Source organism: Larimichthys crocea, unplaced genomic scaffold (assembly GCF_000972845.2).
Source record: "Larimichthys crocea isolate SSNF unplaced genomic scaffold, L_crocea_2.0 scaffold532, whole genome shotgun sequence".
NCBI classification, from domain to species: Eukaryota; Metazoa; Chordata; class Actinopteri; family Sciaenidae; genus Larimichthys; species Larimichthys crocea.
The window spans coordinates 523,952-541,594 of record NW_020856961.1 but is presented as its reverse complement, the minus strand read 5'-3'; the positions used below and the strand labels follow the sequence as shown (position 1 = coordinate 541,594).

The 17,643-nt window shown below is 43.5% G+C and overlaps 2 protein-coding genes across 3 annotated transcripts in view; both read left to right on the top strand.

The window, feature by feature from the left end:
- Positions 1-13,781, top strand: part of LOC113745214 (NACHT, LRR and PYD domains-containing protein 12-like) — a 22,776-nt gene extending 8,995 nt beyond the window's left edge. Inside the window, exons 4-11 of the mRNA XM_027276680.1 lie at positions 1,638-3,504; positions 3,830-4,003; positions 4,260-4,433; positions 9,556-9,729; positions 9,988-10,161; positions 11,409-11,582; positions 11,854-11,900; positions 12,967-13,781. Coding sequence (XP_027132481.1) covers positions 1,638-3,504; positions 3,830-4,003; positions 4,260-4,433; positions 9,556-9,729; positions 9,988-10,161; positions 11,409-11,582; positions 11,854-11,900; positions 12,967-13,544 — 3,362 coding nt within the window. The 3' untranslated portion in view covers positions 13,545-13,781. The remainder of the gene's footprint in view (positions 1-1,637; positions 3,505-3,829; positions 4,004-4,259; positions 4,434-9,555; positions 9,730-9,987; positions 10,162-11,408; positions 11,583-11,853; positions 11,901-12,966) is intronic.
- The window catches only part of slc8a1a (solute carrier family 8 member 1a), a 22,661-nt gene continuing 18,107 nt past the window's right edge, over positions 13,090-17,643 (top strand). Inside the window, exon 1 of one of the 2 annotated variants that reach the window (XM_027276685.1) lies at positions 13,090-13,175. In XM_027276685.1, the coding sequence (XP_027132486.1) occupies positions 13,162-13,175 (14 nt within the window). In that variant the 5' untranslated portion in view covers positions 13,090-13,161. Of the gene's footprint in view, positions 13,176-16,531; positions 16,595-17,643 lie in introns of those variants that run through there. The other variant, XM_027276682.1, reaches the window with a different exon arrangement.

Sequence of the window (17,643 nt, the reverse complement as noted above, 5' to 3'; positions counted from 1 at the left end):
AGTTTAGGACTTTTTCTGTGGATGTCTGGTAAACCTTTTCTGTGGGAATCAAATACATGTTGACTTGTTTATTAGTTCTGAACCTTGAGATCATGTCTGAAGACTTTATGTAAGAGGTGTGTGTTATTGAGCCACAGTCTTTGCTCTGCTTGTCCCTTAGATCCCTAACCCAGTGCTCTGAGCTCACAGTCCAGGCAGCCCATCTAAACAAATAAACTCAATGATAAATAATAAGTCATGAAATAGAGAATATAACTCATAATGTCTCTGTCTCTCTCTCAGGGTCAGAGGACAGAGGACCTTCCTCCTCTCAGAGTGAAGGTAAAGCTGCTGTATTCTCTGGTTTGTATGGAAGCCCCGACAGACCAAATGTAGTTTATAAGTTTGAAAAGATAAAGTGTCATTTTGTTTTACTTTCTGTGTCACATATTATGGCTCTGTTGTCTCTTTGGTTCATTGATGCAGTAATAAGTCATTCATACGAAACATACAGTCACAAAGTTTAAATATTTAAAATGTGGAATCATTTATTTTTGGTGTTAGTTTAAGGCTTCTGTGCAGTGACTAATAGGTCAAAGGTAACAAGGAAGTTTGTTTTGTGAGCACAAGAGTGATGTAATGCCGTGCTTTTGTCAGTGTAATAATGAGCAGTCTGTTCAGTAAAAGATTGAAAGCAGAATCGTGACGCTTAGGACATTTTCTTTTCATTTTCCGACTGTCAGGTGGTTCTGGTTTAAATAAGGTTGATTTATCAAATTGGCGACTGGGGATTAGTGGGTCAGGGCAGGTGCTGCTTCAATCCTGGTCTTTCAGGTCTCCAAGAAGGGATGATGAAGGTGGCCATGCCTCCTTCAGCTGGGCCTAACAGGGGGCAGCAAGCAGACTTCTAGCTTTGCATACAGAATCACATACTACAAGCAAAGTTATACACGCTGCAACAGATTGGATACACAGATTGAACATGGATAATGGATACGGGTGAATAGTCTATTTTGTTCAGGAAGGTGTTGTGGATAAATTGCTGAAGTCAAAGGTCAGTGGTGAGGTCAGGAAGGAAGAAAGTGTTCAGGAGCCTCTGATGTCTGATGCTGTATTATTTAATGACTGTTGTATACTTGGTCATTTAATATGACCACTATTAAGGAAGAAACAGGAGACCCAGGGTAGTTGCACGTCTGTTGTATTTAACCTTCAACTCAGAACAGAGAACTACACTACGTCACTTCCCAACACATAACATAAGGGGGCGTAACCGCATCACTGAAGGGACAAACTTGAGCGGTCAATACATAACAATGACGCTTGCCCAATGAGAATTAGAGACACTCTCAAAGTCCATCAGAAGTGCCTGAGTCTATCTCCCATTCTGCCCAACTCATCCTGGTGGTCAGACTTTAAACTCCTACAGATAACACCACAAATACTATAAAAGAGAATGTCTTTACCCATGTTAGTGTTACTGTCAGCACATTCTAGTCTGGAGACACTGTTGTCTGTTTATGTTAATGGAACGTCAACAGTTAGCCATCTATTATGTCTATGAAGGCAAAGAATGTTACTGATGCTCATGACAGAAGATGCATCTATAGACATGCAGTCTAAATGCAGTCTATGTTGTTTTTCCATTGATATCACAGATGGGATTGTTCAAGTACCAAAACCACAACACATCTCATATTATCAACAGCTGCTTCAATTAAACCTCAAGGATAAGTTTGAGTGTGTACAACAGGGGTGGTTACAGAAGAAAGATGAGGAACGTCTGGTTGATATCTACACAGAGCTGTACATCACAGCAACATCAACACACAGCCACATCAACACACAGCATGAGGTCATGCAGATTGAGGTGGTGGTGAAGCCAGGAGATACAGAGAAATCAATTAAACCCAGTGAGATGTTCAAACCTCCCTCTGGAAAAGAAAGACCCATAAGAACAGTGCTGACCACTGGAATCGCAGGAATTGGAAAAACTGTTCTTGTGAACAAAGTTATGTTGGACTGGGCTGAAGGAAGAGCCAATCAGGATGTGCATCTCATATTCCCCTTCACCTTTCGCCAGCTGAACTTAAAGAAGGAAAAAAAGTTTTCTTTGACAGAGGTCATTCATGAATGTATCACTGAGGCCAGAGTCATCCCAGAAGAAGCTCTTAACTACATCTTTACAACTCTGCAGTCATCAGGAATCACCAACTATGACAGAAGTGAATTCAAAGTTCTGTTTGTTTTGGATGGACTGGATGAGAGCCGACTTCAACTGGACTGCTCTACCAATAAAAACCAGGCAGTTAAATTTGATGTTACAGCGTCGACCTCAGTGGATGAGCTGCTGACAAACCTCATCAAGAGAAAACTGCTTCCTTCTGCTCGCCTCTGGATAACCACACGACCTGCAGCAGCCAATCAGATCCATTCTGATTTTGTCAACATCATGACAGAGGTCAGAGGGTTCACTGACCCTCAGAAGGACGAGTACTTCAAGAAGAGATTCAGAGATGAGGAGCAGGCCAGCAGAATCATCCCCCACATCAAGACATCACGAAGCCTCCACATCATGTGCCACATCCCAGTCTTCTGCTGGATCACTGCTACAGTTCTGGAGGATCTGTTGAAGACCAGAGAGGGAGGAGAGCTGCCCAAGACCCTGACTGAGATGTACACAGAATTCCTGGTGTTTCAGATGGATCGGACAAAAGACAGGAATGACCAAAAACAGTGCATCCAGTACATCAAGTCATTATCAAAACTGGCTTTCCAGCAGCTGGAAAAGGGCAACCTGATCTTCTACGAGGAAGATCTAAAAGAGAGTGGCATTGATGTCAGAGGAGCCTCAGTGTGTTCAGGAGTGTTCACAGAGATCTTTAAAGAAGAACGTGGGAAGAAGAAAGAAGATGACAAGATGTTTAGCTTCATCCATCTGAGTGTTCAGGAGTTTTTGGCAGCTTTACATGTAGAGAGGAAACTCATTAACACAAACAAGAATGTGATGTCTGAACTAGGGCAAACGTTTGAACGTGTGCGAATGTTTTTCACCAAAACATCTGTGACGGAGGTCCACAGGTTTGCTATTGACAAGGCCTTACAGAGTCCAAATGGACACCTGGACTTGTTCCTCCGCTTCCTCCTGGGTCTTTCACTGGAGACCAATCAGACCAATCTCCCTGAAGGTCTACTGAACAAGAAAAGAAGCTCACAGACCAATCAGGAAACAGTCAAGTACATCAAGAAGAAGATCAGTGAGAATCTGTCTCCAGAGAGAATCATCAATCTGTTCCACTGTCTGAATGAACTGAATGATCTTTCTCTAGTGGAGGAGATCCAACAGTACCTGAGTTCAGGAAGTCTCTCCACAGATGAACTGACTCCTGCTCAGTGGTCAGCTCTGGTCTTCATCTTACTGTCATCAGACAAAGATCTGGACGTGTTTGACCTGAAGAAATACTCTGCTTCAGAGGAGGTTCTTCTGAGGATGCTGCCAGTGGTCAAAGCCTCCAACAAAGCTCTGTAAGTGCACAGACACCAAAGATAATAACTGTATCATATGTAGGATTGTTCTCAACTAATGAATGTCTTCAACTGATGAGATCTAGTCAGCTGATTGTTTAGTGGATAAATTGAACAATCTTTCAAATTGTTTCTTTAGTTTGATTCTACCTCCACAGATTAACGTAGCCACACAAGACAAAAAAATTCAATTGCTGTTTTTAGAAATATATTCAATAAAAACACTAATCATCCAAAAAGAAAAGAAGAGAAAAAGAAGAAATCTTTTTTATTTTGTCGATGGCAGAAACAGCAACAGTGTTTGTCTTTATCACTATCTCTACAGGCTGAGTGGCTGTAATCTGTCAGAGAGAAGCTGTGAAGCTCTGTCCTCAGTTCTCAGCTCCCAGTCCTCACGTCTGACAGAGCTGGACCTGAGTAACAACGACCTGAAGGATTCAGGAGTGAAGCTGCTCTCTGCTGGACTGGAGAGTCCACACTGTACACTGGAGACTCTCAGGTCAGATCACACTGTGATGTATTTGTGTAACACTGTATTTCCCTGTTGTTGAAACAAACATTTTTACTGGCAAAGTCTACTTGACTGACATGTATTCATTTGGCTTCTGCTGTGTCATTGATGATCAAACATCTGCCCTTTCAAATTAAAAGATTCCACAAATTCACTTGATAAATATACTGAACTGATACTGAACGTATCTGGCATGTTAAAGTAAAACATAAAGGTTAAAGTGTTTCATTGTGTTTTTAATCAGGTTAAATCAAACCAGGCTCACAGAGAAATGCTGTCAGGAGTTCTCATCAGTTCTCAGCTCCCAGTCCTCACGTCTGAGAGATCTGGACCTGAGTAACAACGACCTGCAGGATTCAGGAGTGAAGCTGCTCTCTGCTGGACTGGAGAGTCCACGCTGTACACTGGAGACCCTCAGGTCAGATCACACTGTGATGCTTTTGTGTATTTCCCTTGTGGTGCAATGGTAACACTGTTGCCTCACAGCAAGAAGGTTCCTGTTGCTTGTATGTTCAGAGTTTGCATGGTTTCTCTCTGGGTACTCTGGATTCCTTTCACCATCCAAAGACATGCAGTTGATTAGTTAATTGATGACTCTAAATAGCCCATAGGTATGAATGTGAGTGTGAATAGTTTGTCTCTATATCAGTCCCACTGACAATATAAAGAATGGACAGCAGATGAGTGAAGTCCCCATAGGTTTCTGAAGCCCTGTTTTGAAGGTTAAATATGTGGCGTTGGCCACCACGATGTTGGCTGTCTTGCCTCTTCCGTCTCCGGGATAATCTAACAACTGGCAAAGATGTGGATCATGGATGGACCTGAGCCGGGCTGAATGAAGCCTGGATGCTTTAATAAGTCATCTGTAATGCACCCACCTGTCAACCAATGCATCCATTTGGACAGGTGAACTGTAAACAGGTTTATTTTAGCACTTCTGCATTGGCTTAATTTCCCAGCCACAAAAGTTATTGCTTGGTCAGTCCTGTGATGAATTGGCGTCTTGTCCAGGGTGCACCCCACCTCTCACCCAATGCCAGCTTTCTGTGACCCTGATAAGAAGAAGCAAATCAAAATCAAATCAAATCAATTTTATTTGTATAGCCCAAAGTCACAAAGTCCATTTTCCTCTGAGGCTTTACAATCTGTACAGGGAGTGACACCTTCTGTCCTTAGACCCTCGGTTCCAGTGAGGAAAAACTTGCCCACAAAAACCCTTCTTCTATAAGCAGTTATAGAAGATGAATTGACTAGCAAGGAACACACCATCAACAGGTAAGTTTGAAAGATTTATTTACAACAAATGAAATGAGGATGTGCTGTGGTCGTGGATCTTCAAATGTGTTGTGGGGAAGCTTCGAAAGGGAATCTGCCGTAGCTCCTGGGCACAACGGACCCCCAACACGTGTCCCCTAAAGAAGGATAGATTGAGCGGAAGATCTTTGTGGTTGGAGCGGGTGTATCTGGTAAGCTTGGGAGGACCAGCAACCTAATATTTGTATAAGATGTTCAGGAATGCCGGTGGTGGAACCAGAAATGAGTGACCATGTGACCGGACTCAGAAATGAATAATGGTTCGGTCGAAGTGGAGCTTTGGAGTTTTCTGAACGGCAAGTAGTGTTTTCAAGACTTTGAAATGATTCAGTGGCAATTTGAATCTGAAGAAGAAGACCGGTGTCTGTCTGCCTGATTTGTTTTGTTTTAGTTCGTTTTAGGTGGAAGATAGAAGCATCTTCGGAAAACTGGAAGAGGTCGGAAATGCAGGTGTGACAGCTTGGGTCAAAGAGGACTGTGGATGCTATGAATTCGGAGCATCTGAGGAATCCGAAAAAAGCTCGAAGGAACATGGCTTCTAGAGTACAGGCGACACGGGGAACACCATAACCAGAGTGGATTGTGCGAGAGAAAGGTGGCAAGGGGTTTGAGCGGGCTCTTGGCGTAGCAGCCCTTGCAGGAGAAGGGCCATCTGAGGGTGGTTAGTGGTTAGGCCAGGACAGCCGGTTAGGAGTTTTGCAAAGAAGCTGATCCTACGGTGGTAGCCTTTAATGGTATGAGTTTTGATGGGCATGGCAGAGTGGGCAGGGAAACAAGGTTGAAACATGGAAAGGTGATATTGTACTGGAGATGGAATTGGCAAAAGCTTTGCCATGCAGACCAGTAAGATGATAGGGTTGCCAGTGATAAGCTGTTGAGGATTGTGTTAGAGGAGGTGATAATCAGAGGAGCAGTAATCGGATTTACACGGAGAATGTCAACTCTGAATATGGAGGAACCGTCGTGGGGTGTGGATCGGCATCGGGGTCCAAGCGTCTGAAGGTTGTCTAATATTTGTTTGTGGAGTCTGGTAGGTACCGGGGAGTGCGGGAGATGCAAGTGTTAGGATTGTGGATGGGAGCATTGGCTGTTGCCAGAGTGAAGGTGGTGGATGGTTGCTGAGCTAAAGGGTATTGTGAAGGAAGCTGCTGGGCTGGAGGAAGAAGGCTGAAAGCAGTGCTGAAGGATCTGGACGATGTGGGCAGCAGGTGGTGCTGGCATTCTGGTGCCAAACGCCCCCGCCGCAGTCAGCTGCTATAACTGCTGCAAGGGGGCAGCAGGTGGCGCTGGCATCCCGGTGCCAAACGCCCCTGCTGTAGTCGACTGTTGCAGGTGGCGCCAGTATTCCCATGTTGGAAGTCCCTGCTGTGGTCAGCTGCTATAATTGCTGCAGGTGGGCAGCAAGTGAGCCATGATGTCGCCTGCTATAGGGGGGGTTGGCTGTTTGAGGTAGTGATTTGCCATTTAAGAGGAAGTGGAGGGACCTTGGGAGGGGTGCTGGAGGGATGTTACAGTTCTGGCAAGTTTTGTTTTAGCAGCAGAAACCTGTGTCTTCCTATTCTGTTGGTTTCCTGCAGTCCCTCTCTCTTTGACTGGAGCGGTGACGTCACGTCGGCTGTGTGTGACCCGGTGCTGCATGATGACGTGACCCAGAGAGGAATTGTTGTTGCCGGAACTGTTCCTGCAGTGTGCCGTCATGAGGATAATGAAATGAAAGTTTTGCCTTGTTGTCGGCTCTGTGGAAGTAGATACCTTTATCCCTCAGTGTTTTCTGCAGGGATGCTACTGTCCCATTGGAGATGATTGGCTTGATGGCCAGGAGACCTGGCTGGAGCATGGTGGTGTTGAGTCCGGCTGCATGTGATGATGAGGCCGGGGTGGTGGGTGAAATGGCGTGGGGTTGAGGTCCGTCTAGGAGGCAAAGGCGTCGGGAAAAGTTGACAACTGCTACCTGATCTTGAGCCTGTTCTTCCTCGCCTCTCTGGAGGAAGTAGACTGGGAGATGCTGAGAAGTCGCTGGAAGAGTAATGCTGACTTTGGATGTTCAGGAGTGATGAACCATGAGAGATGTGGACTGTGGAAGGGATGGCGTGTGAGGCTGAGCGCTGGTTCCTGTGCTGCTTGATTAAGGAGAGCGGGGTCTCAGGCACTGATGCTTTGGAGAAGTTTCCGACTCCTGCTGGTGTCGGTTGATGTGGATAATTGAGGGGACCGACCTGGTTCGGCCGGAACAGGTCATTGTCCGAAGGAGACAGCGACATGCAATCCATATTGGGATGGGTAGCTGTTTCGAGAAACGTTTTGACTTTTAGTTATGGCTTGCTAGCTCAAAGTTGGGTCTGTTGTTGGGTCTGGACCTGACGCAGAAGGCGAGAGCGAAACAGAGGACATGGTTAGGCATGGATGCTGTCGGTAGAGGCGTGGTTGAGGTGTGTTCCAGCTCCTGAAACTTCAATGTATTTCCCTGTTGATACAACAAACAAACATGTTTGCTGACAAAATCTATTTGACTGATATGTATTCCTTTAGTTTGATAATTATATATATGCACATAAATGATGGGAAAATTCCACAAATTCACTTGATAAATATACTGAACATATCTGGCATGTTAAATTAAAACATAAGGTAAAGTGGCTGTTTTACGGTAAGCGTATATGCTTCCTTCAGGGAACATTATTAGGAATCACTCTATCAATTTTCATTGTTATGCTGACGACACCCAATTATATTTATCAATCAAGCCTGATGAAACCAATCAGATAACTAAACTCCAAGCATGCCTTAAGGATATAAAAAGTTGGATGACCTACAATTTTCTGATGTTAAATTCAGACAAACTGAAGTTCTTGTAATTGGACCCAAACACCTCAGAAACTCTCTTTCTAGAGACTTAGTTACTTTAGATGGGATCACCCTGGCCTCCAGCTCCACTGTAAAGAATCTTGGAGTTGTTTTTGATCAGGATTTGTCCTTTAACGTCACATAAAACAAATTTCGAGGACTGCATTCTTCCACTTATGTAACATCGCTAAAATCAGACGCATCGTGTCTCAAGTGGATGCAGAAAAACTAGTCCACGCATTTGTTACTTCAAGGCTGGACTATTGTAACTCTTTGTTATCAGGCTGCTCCAATAAGTCTCTGAGGACTTTGCAGTTAATTCAGAATGCTGCTGCACGTGTTCTGACAGGAACCAAGATCAGAGATCACATCTCTCCCATTCTGGCTTCCTTGCATTGGCTGCCTATTAAATCTAGAATAGAATTTTAATTCTTCTCCTTACTTACAAAGCTCTTCGTGGTCAGGCACCATCATATCTAAAAGAGCTCATAATACCTTACTACCCCTTAGAACACTGCGCTCTCAGGAGCTGGGTTCCTTGTGTTCTTGTGTTCCTTAGTCTCCAAAAGTAGATTGGGAGCCAGAGCTTTCAGCTATCAGGCTCCTCTTCTGTGGAACAAACTACCATTCTGGGTTCGGGAGGCAGACACGGTCAACACCTTAAGATAGACTGAAGACTTTCCTTTTTGATGAGCTTATAGTTAGTGCTGGCTCAGGTCTCCTTAGTGATGCTGCCATAGATTAGACTGCAGGGGGACTCTGTCTCTCTCTCTCTCTCTCTCTCTCCATCTGTAAACCTTCATGTCTCATTAATGCATGTCACTAACTAAACTTCTTCCCTGGAGTTTCTGTCTCTGTCGTCCAGCAGGTTCTCGTGGATTGTGGCTGCTGCTGTGGTCCTGCATGACGTCCACTACACATTTACTACTGTCATTATTGCTGCCATATCTGCTACTGTAATCATTTTATCAGTCATTGTAATTCATTGTCATTTTATCAGTCATGTGATTCATTGTCATTTTATCATTCATTGTAATTCATTGTTCATTTTATCATTCATGTTAATTCATTGTCAATTTATCAGTCATTGTATTGTACATATGTCTTGTGTTGATTTGTTCTGTACACGTGACATCTATTGCACGTCTGTCCGTCCTGGGAGAGGGATCCCTCCTCTGTGGCTCTTCCTGAGGTTTCTTCCACCTTTTTTCCCTGTTAAAGGTTTTTGTGGGCAAGTTTTTCCTCACTGGAACCGAGGGTCTAAGGACAGAGGGTGTCACTCCCTGTACAGATTGTAAAGCCTCAGAGGAAAATGGACTTTGTGACTTTGGGCTGTACAAATAAAATCTAATTTAATTTGAAAATGTTTTGTTTTTAAACAGGTTAAATCAAACCAGGCTCACAGAGAAATGCTGTCAGGAGTTCTCATCAGTTCTCAGCTCCCAGTCCTCACGTCTGACAGAGCTGGACCTGAGTAACAACGACCTGCAGGATTCAGGAGGGAAGCTGCTCTCTGCTGGACTGGAGAGTCCACACTGTACACTGGAGACTCTCAGGTCAGATCACACTGTGATGCTTTTTTGTAGCGCTGTGTTTCTTTGCTGATAAGACAAACAAACATTTTTACTGACAAAGTCCATTTAACAGACACATTCATTTGGCTTCTGCTGTGTCATTGATGATCAAACATCTGCCCTTTCAAATCAAAACATTCCACAAATTCACTTGATAAATAAACTGAACTGATACTGAAGATATCTGGCATGTTAAAGTAAAACATAAAGGTTAAAGTGTTTCATTTTGTTTTTAATCAGGTTAAATCAAACCAGGCTCACAGAGAAATGCTGTCAGGAGTTCTCATCAGTTCTCAGCTCCCAGTCCTCACGTCTGACAGAGCTGGACCTGAGTAACAACGACCTGAAGGATTCAGGAGTGAAGCTGCTCTCTGCTGGACTGGAGAGTCCACACTGTGCACTGGAGACTCTCAGGTCAGATCACACTGTGATGTATTTGTGTAACACTGTATTTCCCTGTTGTTAAAAAACTAACAACTGACTGACATGTATTCCTTTGGCTTTTATTGTGTCACTGATGATCATATATCTCCACTTTGAATCATGCGAATATTTCAGAAATTAATTTGATAAATAAACTGAACTGACACTGAACATATCTGGCATGTTAAAGTAAAACATAAAGGTTAAAGTGTTTCATTTTGTTTTTAATCAGGTTAAATCAAACCAGGCTCACAGAGAAATGCTGTCAGGAGTTCTCATCAGTTCTCAGCTCCCAGTCCTCACGTCTGACAGAGCTGGACCTGAGTAACAATGACCTGAAGGATTCAGGAGTGAAGCTGCTCTCTGCTGGACTGGAGAGCCCACACTGTACACTGGAGACTCTCAGGTCAGATCACACCGTGATGTATTTGTGTAACACTGTATTTCCCTGTTGTTGAAACAAATATTTTACCGGCAAAGTCTACTTGACTAACATGTATTCATTTGGCTTCTGCTGTGTCATTGATGATCAAACATCTGCCCTTTCAAATTAAAAGATTCCACAAATTCACTTGATAAATATACTGAACTTATACTGAAGATATCTGGCATGTTAAAGTAAAACATAAAGGTTAACGTGTTTCATTGTGTTTTTAATCAGGTTAAATCAAACCAGGCTCACAGAGGAATGCTGTCAGGAGTTCTCATCAGTTCTCAGCTCCCAGTCCTCACGTCTGAGAGATCTGGACCTGAGTAACAACGACCTGCAGGATTCAGGAGTGAAGCTGCTCTCTGCTGGACTGAAGAGTCGACGCTGTACACTGGAGACTCTCAGGTCAGATCACACTGTGATGCCTTCATGTATGATTTAGCAGCTGTTTAACAGATGACTCTGGCTGCTTGACATACGAGTTAATGATTACATAATACCTCCCGTACCGTGTAGAATAGAATTTAAATTCCTGCAGCACAGATTTTAAAATGTATTCTAATTCTGCTACAAAGGCAAGAAAAAAAAACATTATTCATCAATATGGATATATATTTATTCATATCAACAATGGATCAAATTACTAATTACTTAATTAAAGTTGTAGTAGTGTGCTGCTCTTGTGGTGTCTTCTCTAATCATGTCACCTCAGTTGCCTGATCGTTCCGCTTTGCATTTTACGTATGGTACATATGGTACCTCACATCTGTTGCGCTGGTAAGACGCAATAGATTTTCTGTGTCTCCAGGCTGTCAGGCTGTCTGGTAGCAGAGGAAGGTTGTACTTCTCTGGCCTCAGCTCTGAGATCCAACCCCTCCCATCTGAGAGAGCTGGACCTGAGCTACAATCATCCAGGAGAGTCAGGAGTGAAGCTGCTGTCTGCTGGACTGAAGAATCCACGCTGGAGACTGGACACTCTCAGGTATGAAGAGACAACAAGAGCTCACTGTTTCTCTGTCACACTGACAGGCTGAGGACTGTTGGTTCACAGTCTGAACCAGCAGCACTGCTGATAACAGTGAAGACAGTAACTGATGTGCTGAGAGTCCCTGAGACTGACCTCCTAACTGATACCAGACCAGGATCTGGTGTTGATCATTTATTGATGAATATGACATACATTCTTATAATGTAAATAAATAAAATAAATAAACCAGAATATAGTACAAGAATACATTTGTTTATTCCTCCAGGGTGGATCATGGTGGAGAGCAGAGGCTGAAACCTGGTGTGAGGAAGTGTAAGTGTTTGTTCACTTTGATTCATGAAAACAAGGCAGCACATGTTAAAGGAGTTTAAATCAAAAGCTTGTGTATCTGCATTCAACGCTCAGTTTGGAAGAAGATCCAAAAAGACGAGTCATTGTGAAGTTTGGATCTAATTAACAGTCAGTCTGTTAATAAAGCAACAAATAAACCCATCAGGTGTGTTAGATGATAAACTGCTGCTGACTGTGCCTGTGAGGTCACTATTCACTGTTTCTAAGAGTTTCACCAAAACCACGGCAAAGTTTACAATGGGTGTGTATTGGTAGAATGTTCCAGAGCTAGAGTGGAGAGGGAGAGAAACATTTGTCAAAAAATACATTTGCAAACGGCTCTTGTGGCCACAAATGTCACTCTACAGAAATAATTTCTACATAGAAACGTAGGAAACTTCGTGGGCTACGCAGCGATATCACTGCTGAAGCTGTCAGACTTATAGTTTTGGCGGGAGACGCACTGATGCTCCAGGATCACCCACCGACAGCCCCATCTACTCCCATGTAAACTGGAGAGGAGAAATTTCCCAAAGGAGCACGGGGCACCTGTTCTTTCTCTCTCTCCCCAGGTCACATTTTTTAACTTCACACACTGAAATTCAGCATTCACATGGTCGACAAGATGAGGATGCTCACGGTCATTTGGGCTTTTTGATACAACCTACCGTTTGGCATTAGTGTCCACTAGTTGGAGGGGCTTCATTTAGAGATTTTCTGTGTCTCTCAGCAGTCACTCACACACAGACAGAGCACAGCTGCAGTTAATTGCTCTGACCTGCAGCTGACCCTGGTTGCTCGGCAACCTCCAGCTGCTTTTGACTGACTTTGTTGAAGTCTCTGCTACTGCGACGGGGCCACAGGCAGACACACTCTACATTTATTTACACCAGGGCCGGTCTTAGCTATGGGCAATGTGGGCGGCCGCCCAGGGCGCAATCTCCGTGGGGGGCGCACGAGCGCCCGAAAAAGTTCGCCCAGGGCGCAAATGTGGCCAGGACCGGCGCTGATTTACACAGTTTATATTCTGTCTTGTTCTCTCCATCAGATGCCTGTGAACTCACAGTGGACACAAACACAGTGCACACAAATCTCAAATTGTCGGACAACAACAGGAAGGTGACATATGTGAGAGAAAAGCAGCCGTATCCTGATCATCCAGAGAGGTTTGATGACTGGTTTCAGCTGCTGTGTGGAGATGGTCTGACTGGTCGCTGTTACTGGGAGGTCGAGTGGAGAGGACATGTTGATGTATCAGTGAGTTACAGAGGAATCAACAGGAAAGGAGACTGTTATGACTGTGTGTTTGGATGGAATGATCAGTCCTGGAGTCTGCAGTGTTCTGATGGTGGTCGTTACTCTGTCTATCACAATAACAGAAAAACATTACTCTCCTCCTCCTCCTCCTCCTCCTCCTCCTTCTTCTCCTCCTCCTCCTCCTCGTCCTCGGTCTCTGACAGAGTAGCAGTGTATGTGGACTGTCCTGCTGGCTCTCTGTCCTTCTACAGAGTCTGCTCTGACACACTGATCCACCTCCACACCTTCAACACCACATTCACTGAACCTCTTTATCCTGGGTTCAGGGTCTGGCCATCTGTTTCCTCAGTGTCTCTGTGTCCTCTGTGAGATGAAGAGTGTCCTCCATTTGTTCAAGAGTCAAAGTACAAAAACTACATCTGTACAGTCGTTGTATGTTGCTGCATTCAGACAAATTCAGTCAGCTCAACAGGAAATGCCTTGTAACTGATTCTCAGTTCAACTGAGTTCAAACTTTGTTCTTATTCCAGTTATTATTTTGTCCCAACTCTGTGATAAACGCTTACATCATTTAAACACTGAAGCTGAAACTGTACTGAGAATGAAGCCTTGAATACATTCAAGTTTTATTTCATTGTGCTGTTCAATAAACTCTTATTAATATCTGTAAATGTTTTTAGGGCTACTATCTCATCCATCAAAAATCATCTGGTCTGGATGGATTTCTGATTGAATATTACAAGAAATGTATATAATGTATATAATATATAATATATAGAAGTATCCCAGATACTTGAATTTCTCTCATTCCTGAAATGACAGATACCTCAGAGCCATTTCATCTCAGATCTGTGAGCCTTCTTCAGGTGGATTGTAAGATTGTGACAAAGACACTGGCGTCACGTTGTCAGACATTATAAAAGGTGGTCAAGGTTTCATTAAGAATTGATAGCATGTGAAGGCTCATAGGTTGGGTCCTGGCTTCTGTAACTGGGTGAAGAGACTTCATTCTCAAGTATTCAGAGCCAATGTGAGAATTAAAGGTGTGTGGGCAGAGAGCACAAGATAGTTATGTATGCTGATGATAGCAGATGTACATTACCTTAATGTACTACCTACTTCAACCTTATACAGGCGTATGTTACCTCAGGACTGCTGCGTTCCTCCAATGAATGACGCCTGGCTCTTCCACCTGTTCAAACTTTTCTTGTCTGTTGTTCCCCGTTGGTGGAACATCCTACCAGTTCCTAAATCCTTCATCAAATAAATAATAAAAAATCATTTCTGCAGCTAAGCCGTCAACCTGTCTCTTAGACTCCATCCCAACCAGGCTGCTCAAGGATGTTTTACCTGTAGCTAGTAATTCGTTATTGGATATGATTAATCTGTCTTTATTATCAGGATATGTACCACAGTCCTTTAAGGTAGCTGTAATTAAACCTCTTCTTAAAAAGCCCACTCTAGACCCAGAGGTCTTAGCCAACTACAGACCGATATCAAACCTTCCCTTTCTGTCTAAGATACTTGAGAAAGCTGTAGCTAATCAGCTGTGTGACTTTCTCCATAACAATAGTCTATTTGAGGATTTCCAGTCAGGATTTAGAGTGCATCATAGCACAGAGACCGCATTAGTCAAAGTTACAAATGACCTCCTAATGGCATCAGACAAAGGACTCATCTCTGTACTTGTCCTGTTAGATCTTAGTGCTGCATTTGACACCATTGACCATCAAATTCTTTTACAGAGACTGGAACATCAAACTGGCATCAAAGGAACCGCCCTAAGCTGGTTTAAGTCGTATTTCTTAGATCGATCTCAGTTTGTTCACGTCAATGATGAATCCTCCATGCAGACCAAAGTTTGTCATGGAGTCCCACAAGGTTCTGTACTTGGACCACTTCTATTCAGTTTATATATGTTTCCTTTAGGGAACATTATTAGGAATCACTCCATCAATTTTCATATGCTGACGACACCCAATTATATTTATCAATCAAATCAGTTAACTAAACTCCAAGCATTCCTTAGGGATATAAAAAGTTGGATGACCTACAATTTTCTGATGTTAAATTCAGACAAACTGAAGTTCTTGTAATTGGACCGAAACACCTCAGAAACTCTCTTTCTAGAGACTTAGTTACTTTAGATGGGATCACCCTGGCCTCCAGCTCCACTGTAAAGAATCTTGGAGTTGTCTTTGATCAGGATTTGTCCTTTAACGTCACATGAAACAAATTTCGAGGACTGCATTCTTCCACTTACGTAACTCAGAGGAAAATGGACTTTGTGACTTTGGGCTGTACAAATAAAACCTGATCTGATTTGATTTGATCTGATTCACACTCTCTCTCTCTCTGTCTCTCTCTCTCTGTCTCTCTCTCTCTCTGTCTCTCTCTCTCTGTCTCTCTCTCTCTGTCTCTCTCTCTAGAGTAAAAATAACTGGAATGTGTTGGCTGATAATCAGTCAGCACAGATAAACTCTCTGCTGTCCACCAGTGAGACAGTTGGTTTGTTCTTAACTGTCCACTGTGAGCAAAATGTCTCTATAAAATGATAACAGCAGTTACAGTGTCCTTTCCTGTCCAGTCAGTGAACTGTGACTCAATATCAAACAATAGGCTCTCTGAATATGATATCAAATCAACACATGCAATTATATTCACCAGTTTGTCCTGAGGAGGGCGCCAGAGGAAAACTCATGTTCCATTTCCTCAACAAGTGGATTTGAGTTTTCTCTGAGCAACAAATGAATAAAAAATCATCGTTCTGTCACAGTTCATGCAAACACTTTATCCCATCTTGTTAGTCACTGCAATTAATCTGACCATCGTTTTCACAATTATTCAATGAGATGTTTGGTCCATAAAATGTCAGACAAATGGTCTTTGTGCTCTTCCAGACTACATTTATTGTTCCCATTGTACCTCTAACTCGTTCACTAATGGAGTTTATATTGAACCACGTCCCTGTTGAACCTCTTCAGGACCTTGTGGGTTCTGCCAGTCTCACCTTCTCCACGTGGACCGAGTGGAAAATCACTGCTGTGAAGGTTGCACAGATGTCGTGTGTGTGTGTGTGTGTGTGTGTGTGTGTGTGTGTGTATGTGTGGACAGGGTCAACACTTATCCCAGCATTCCTGCCTGTTGTGGCCCATCGGCGTCACCAGGTTGCCGTTAGCTGTTAGCCGTTATCTCGTCCACGTGTTGGCGGGGACGAGGAGCTGCCTGATGGCCCCGGGCCCTGCAGAGCCTTGTATGGCCATGGCCCGCTGGGCGACGGACGATAAGCAGCTCAGAGGCAGCTATGCGGCCATGTTTAGAACCATGTCTGTTTCTGTTAAATTTAGAGCGGTTATCGGACGCAGCTCTCCGTCCTGAACGCACTCTCTTCTTCTGCTGCTGCTGCGTCAGGACCTGAGGTGAGTACCGGCTCAGAGAAGGGACAAAAAGGAACGTGGTGATGTAGATGTAGTGAGCTGATGTTTCAGTGATGCTGATCCTGTACTGTTGCTGGAATATTGTAATAATGTTGTGAAGCTGTTATCTTAATGAGTATAGTAGCCCTAATTATCTCGATGTCGTGTGATGATAGAGAAGATCCAACAATACTGTGACATTAACAGTTTTATTAATAATGTAGTGATGGCCATGTGTCGTGTCACAGTCAGGATCTGGTTTAGTCCAACTATAAAAATGCTCAAATGAAGTAGCAGCACAACATAGATTATAAAAGTTCAGAGAAAGATAATAATCAAAATGTAATTAATCAAAATGTAATTAATCAAAATGTTAAGGTAATGTTAAGGTAACGTTAAGGTAACGTGTTGGGTCTGCAGTGGAGGGTGAGTCCAGGTCAGAGGGGGTCCCGGGCCTCCTTCATGAGTCCAGCTGCAGTCGGTGGGGAAACTATTCTTGTGGTGTGAGGTTCTGGTTCTGGTTCTGGTGGACTGGAAGTTTGTGTCCGTGGTGGGAAGGGTCAGCCACAGTCTTGCCCACCTGCCTCAGGGTCCTGGAGGATTTAACTGTACCATCAGGGTCTTTGGCACGTGCTGGGTTCTTTCAGAGTTCTGAGGTACGCTGTAGTTCAGTGGTAACAGTAATGTTGTAATGATCATATGGTTTTATAGTTTTTTAAGGTCACGGTGATGAATTCATGTCACTGTGTCTCCTGTCGGTGTGCAGTGATGATGTTCTGTTGAAGCCTCCACACGTGAACAGGTGATGTGTTCAGGTATGAACGGGTCGCTCACGTCAAGGATGAGGCCAGGTTCACATTTGTGGACGTGACGTGTTGCAGCATCAAATTCAGAATGAGAGAATATTTATAAAAAATCACTCTGACAGCTAACACTGTCTTCATAGTCTTGTTAGCTTTAACTATTAGCTGCTTGTTACTCTCAAAAGAACACCAAGCTTTGTTTTTAAATAATAATTAAAGGTGATCTCACCACATCGTGCATAATCTCTA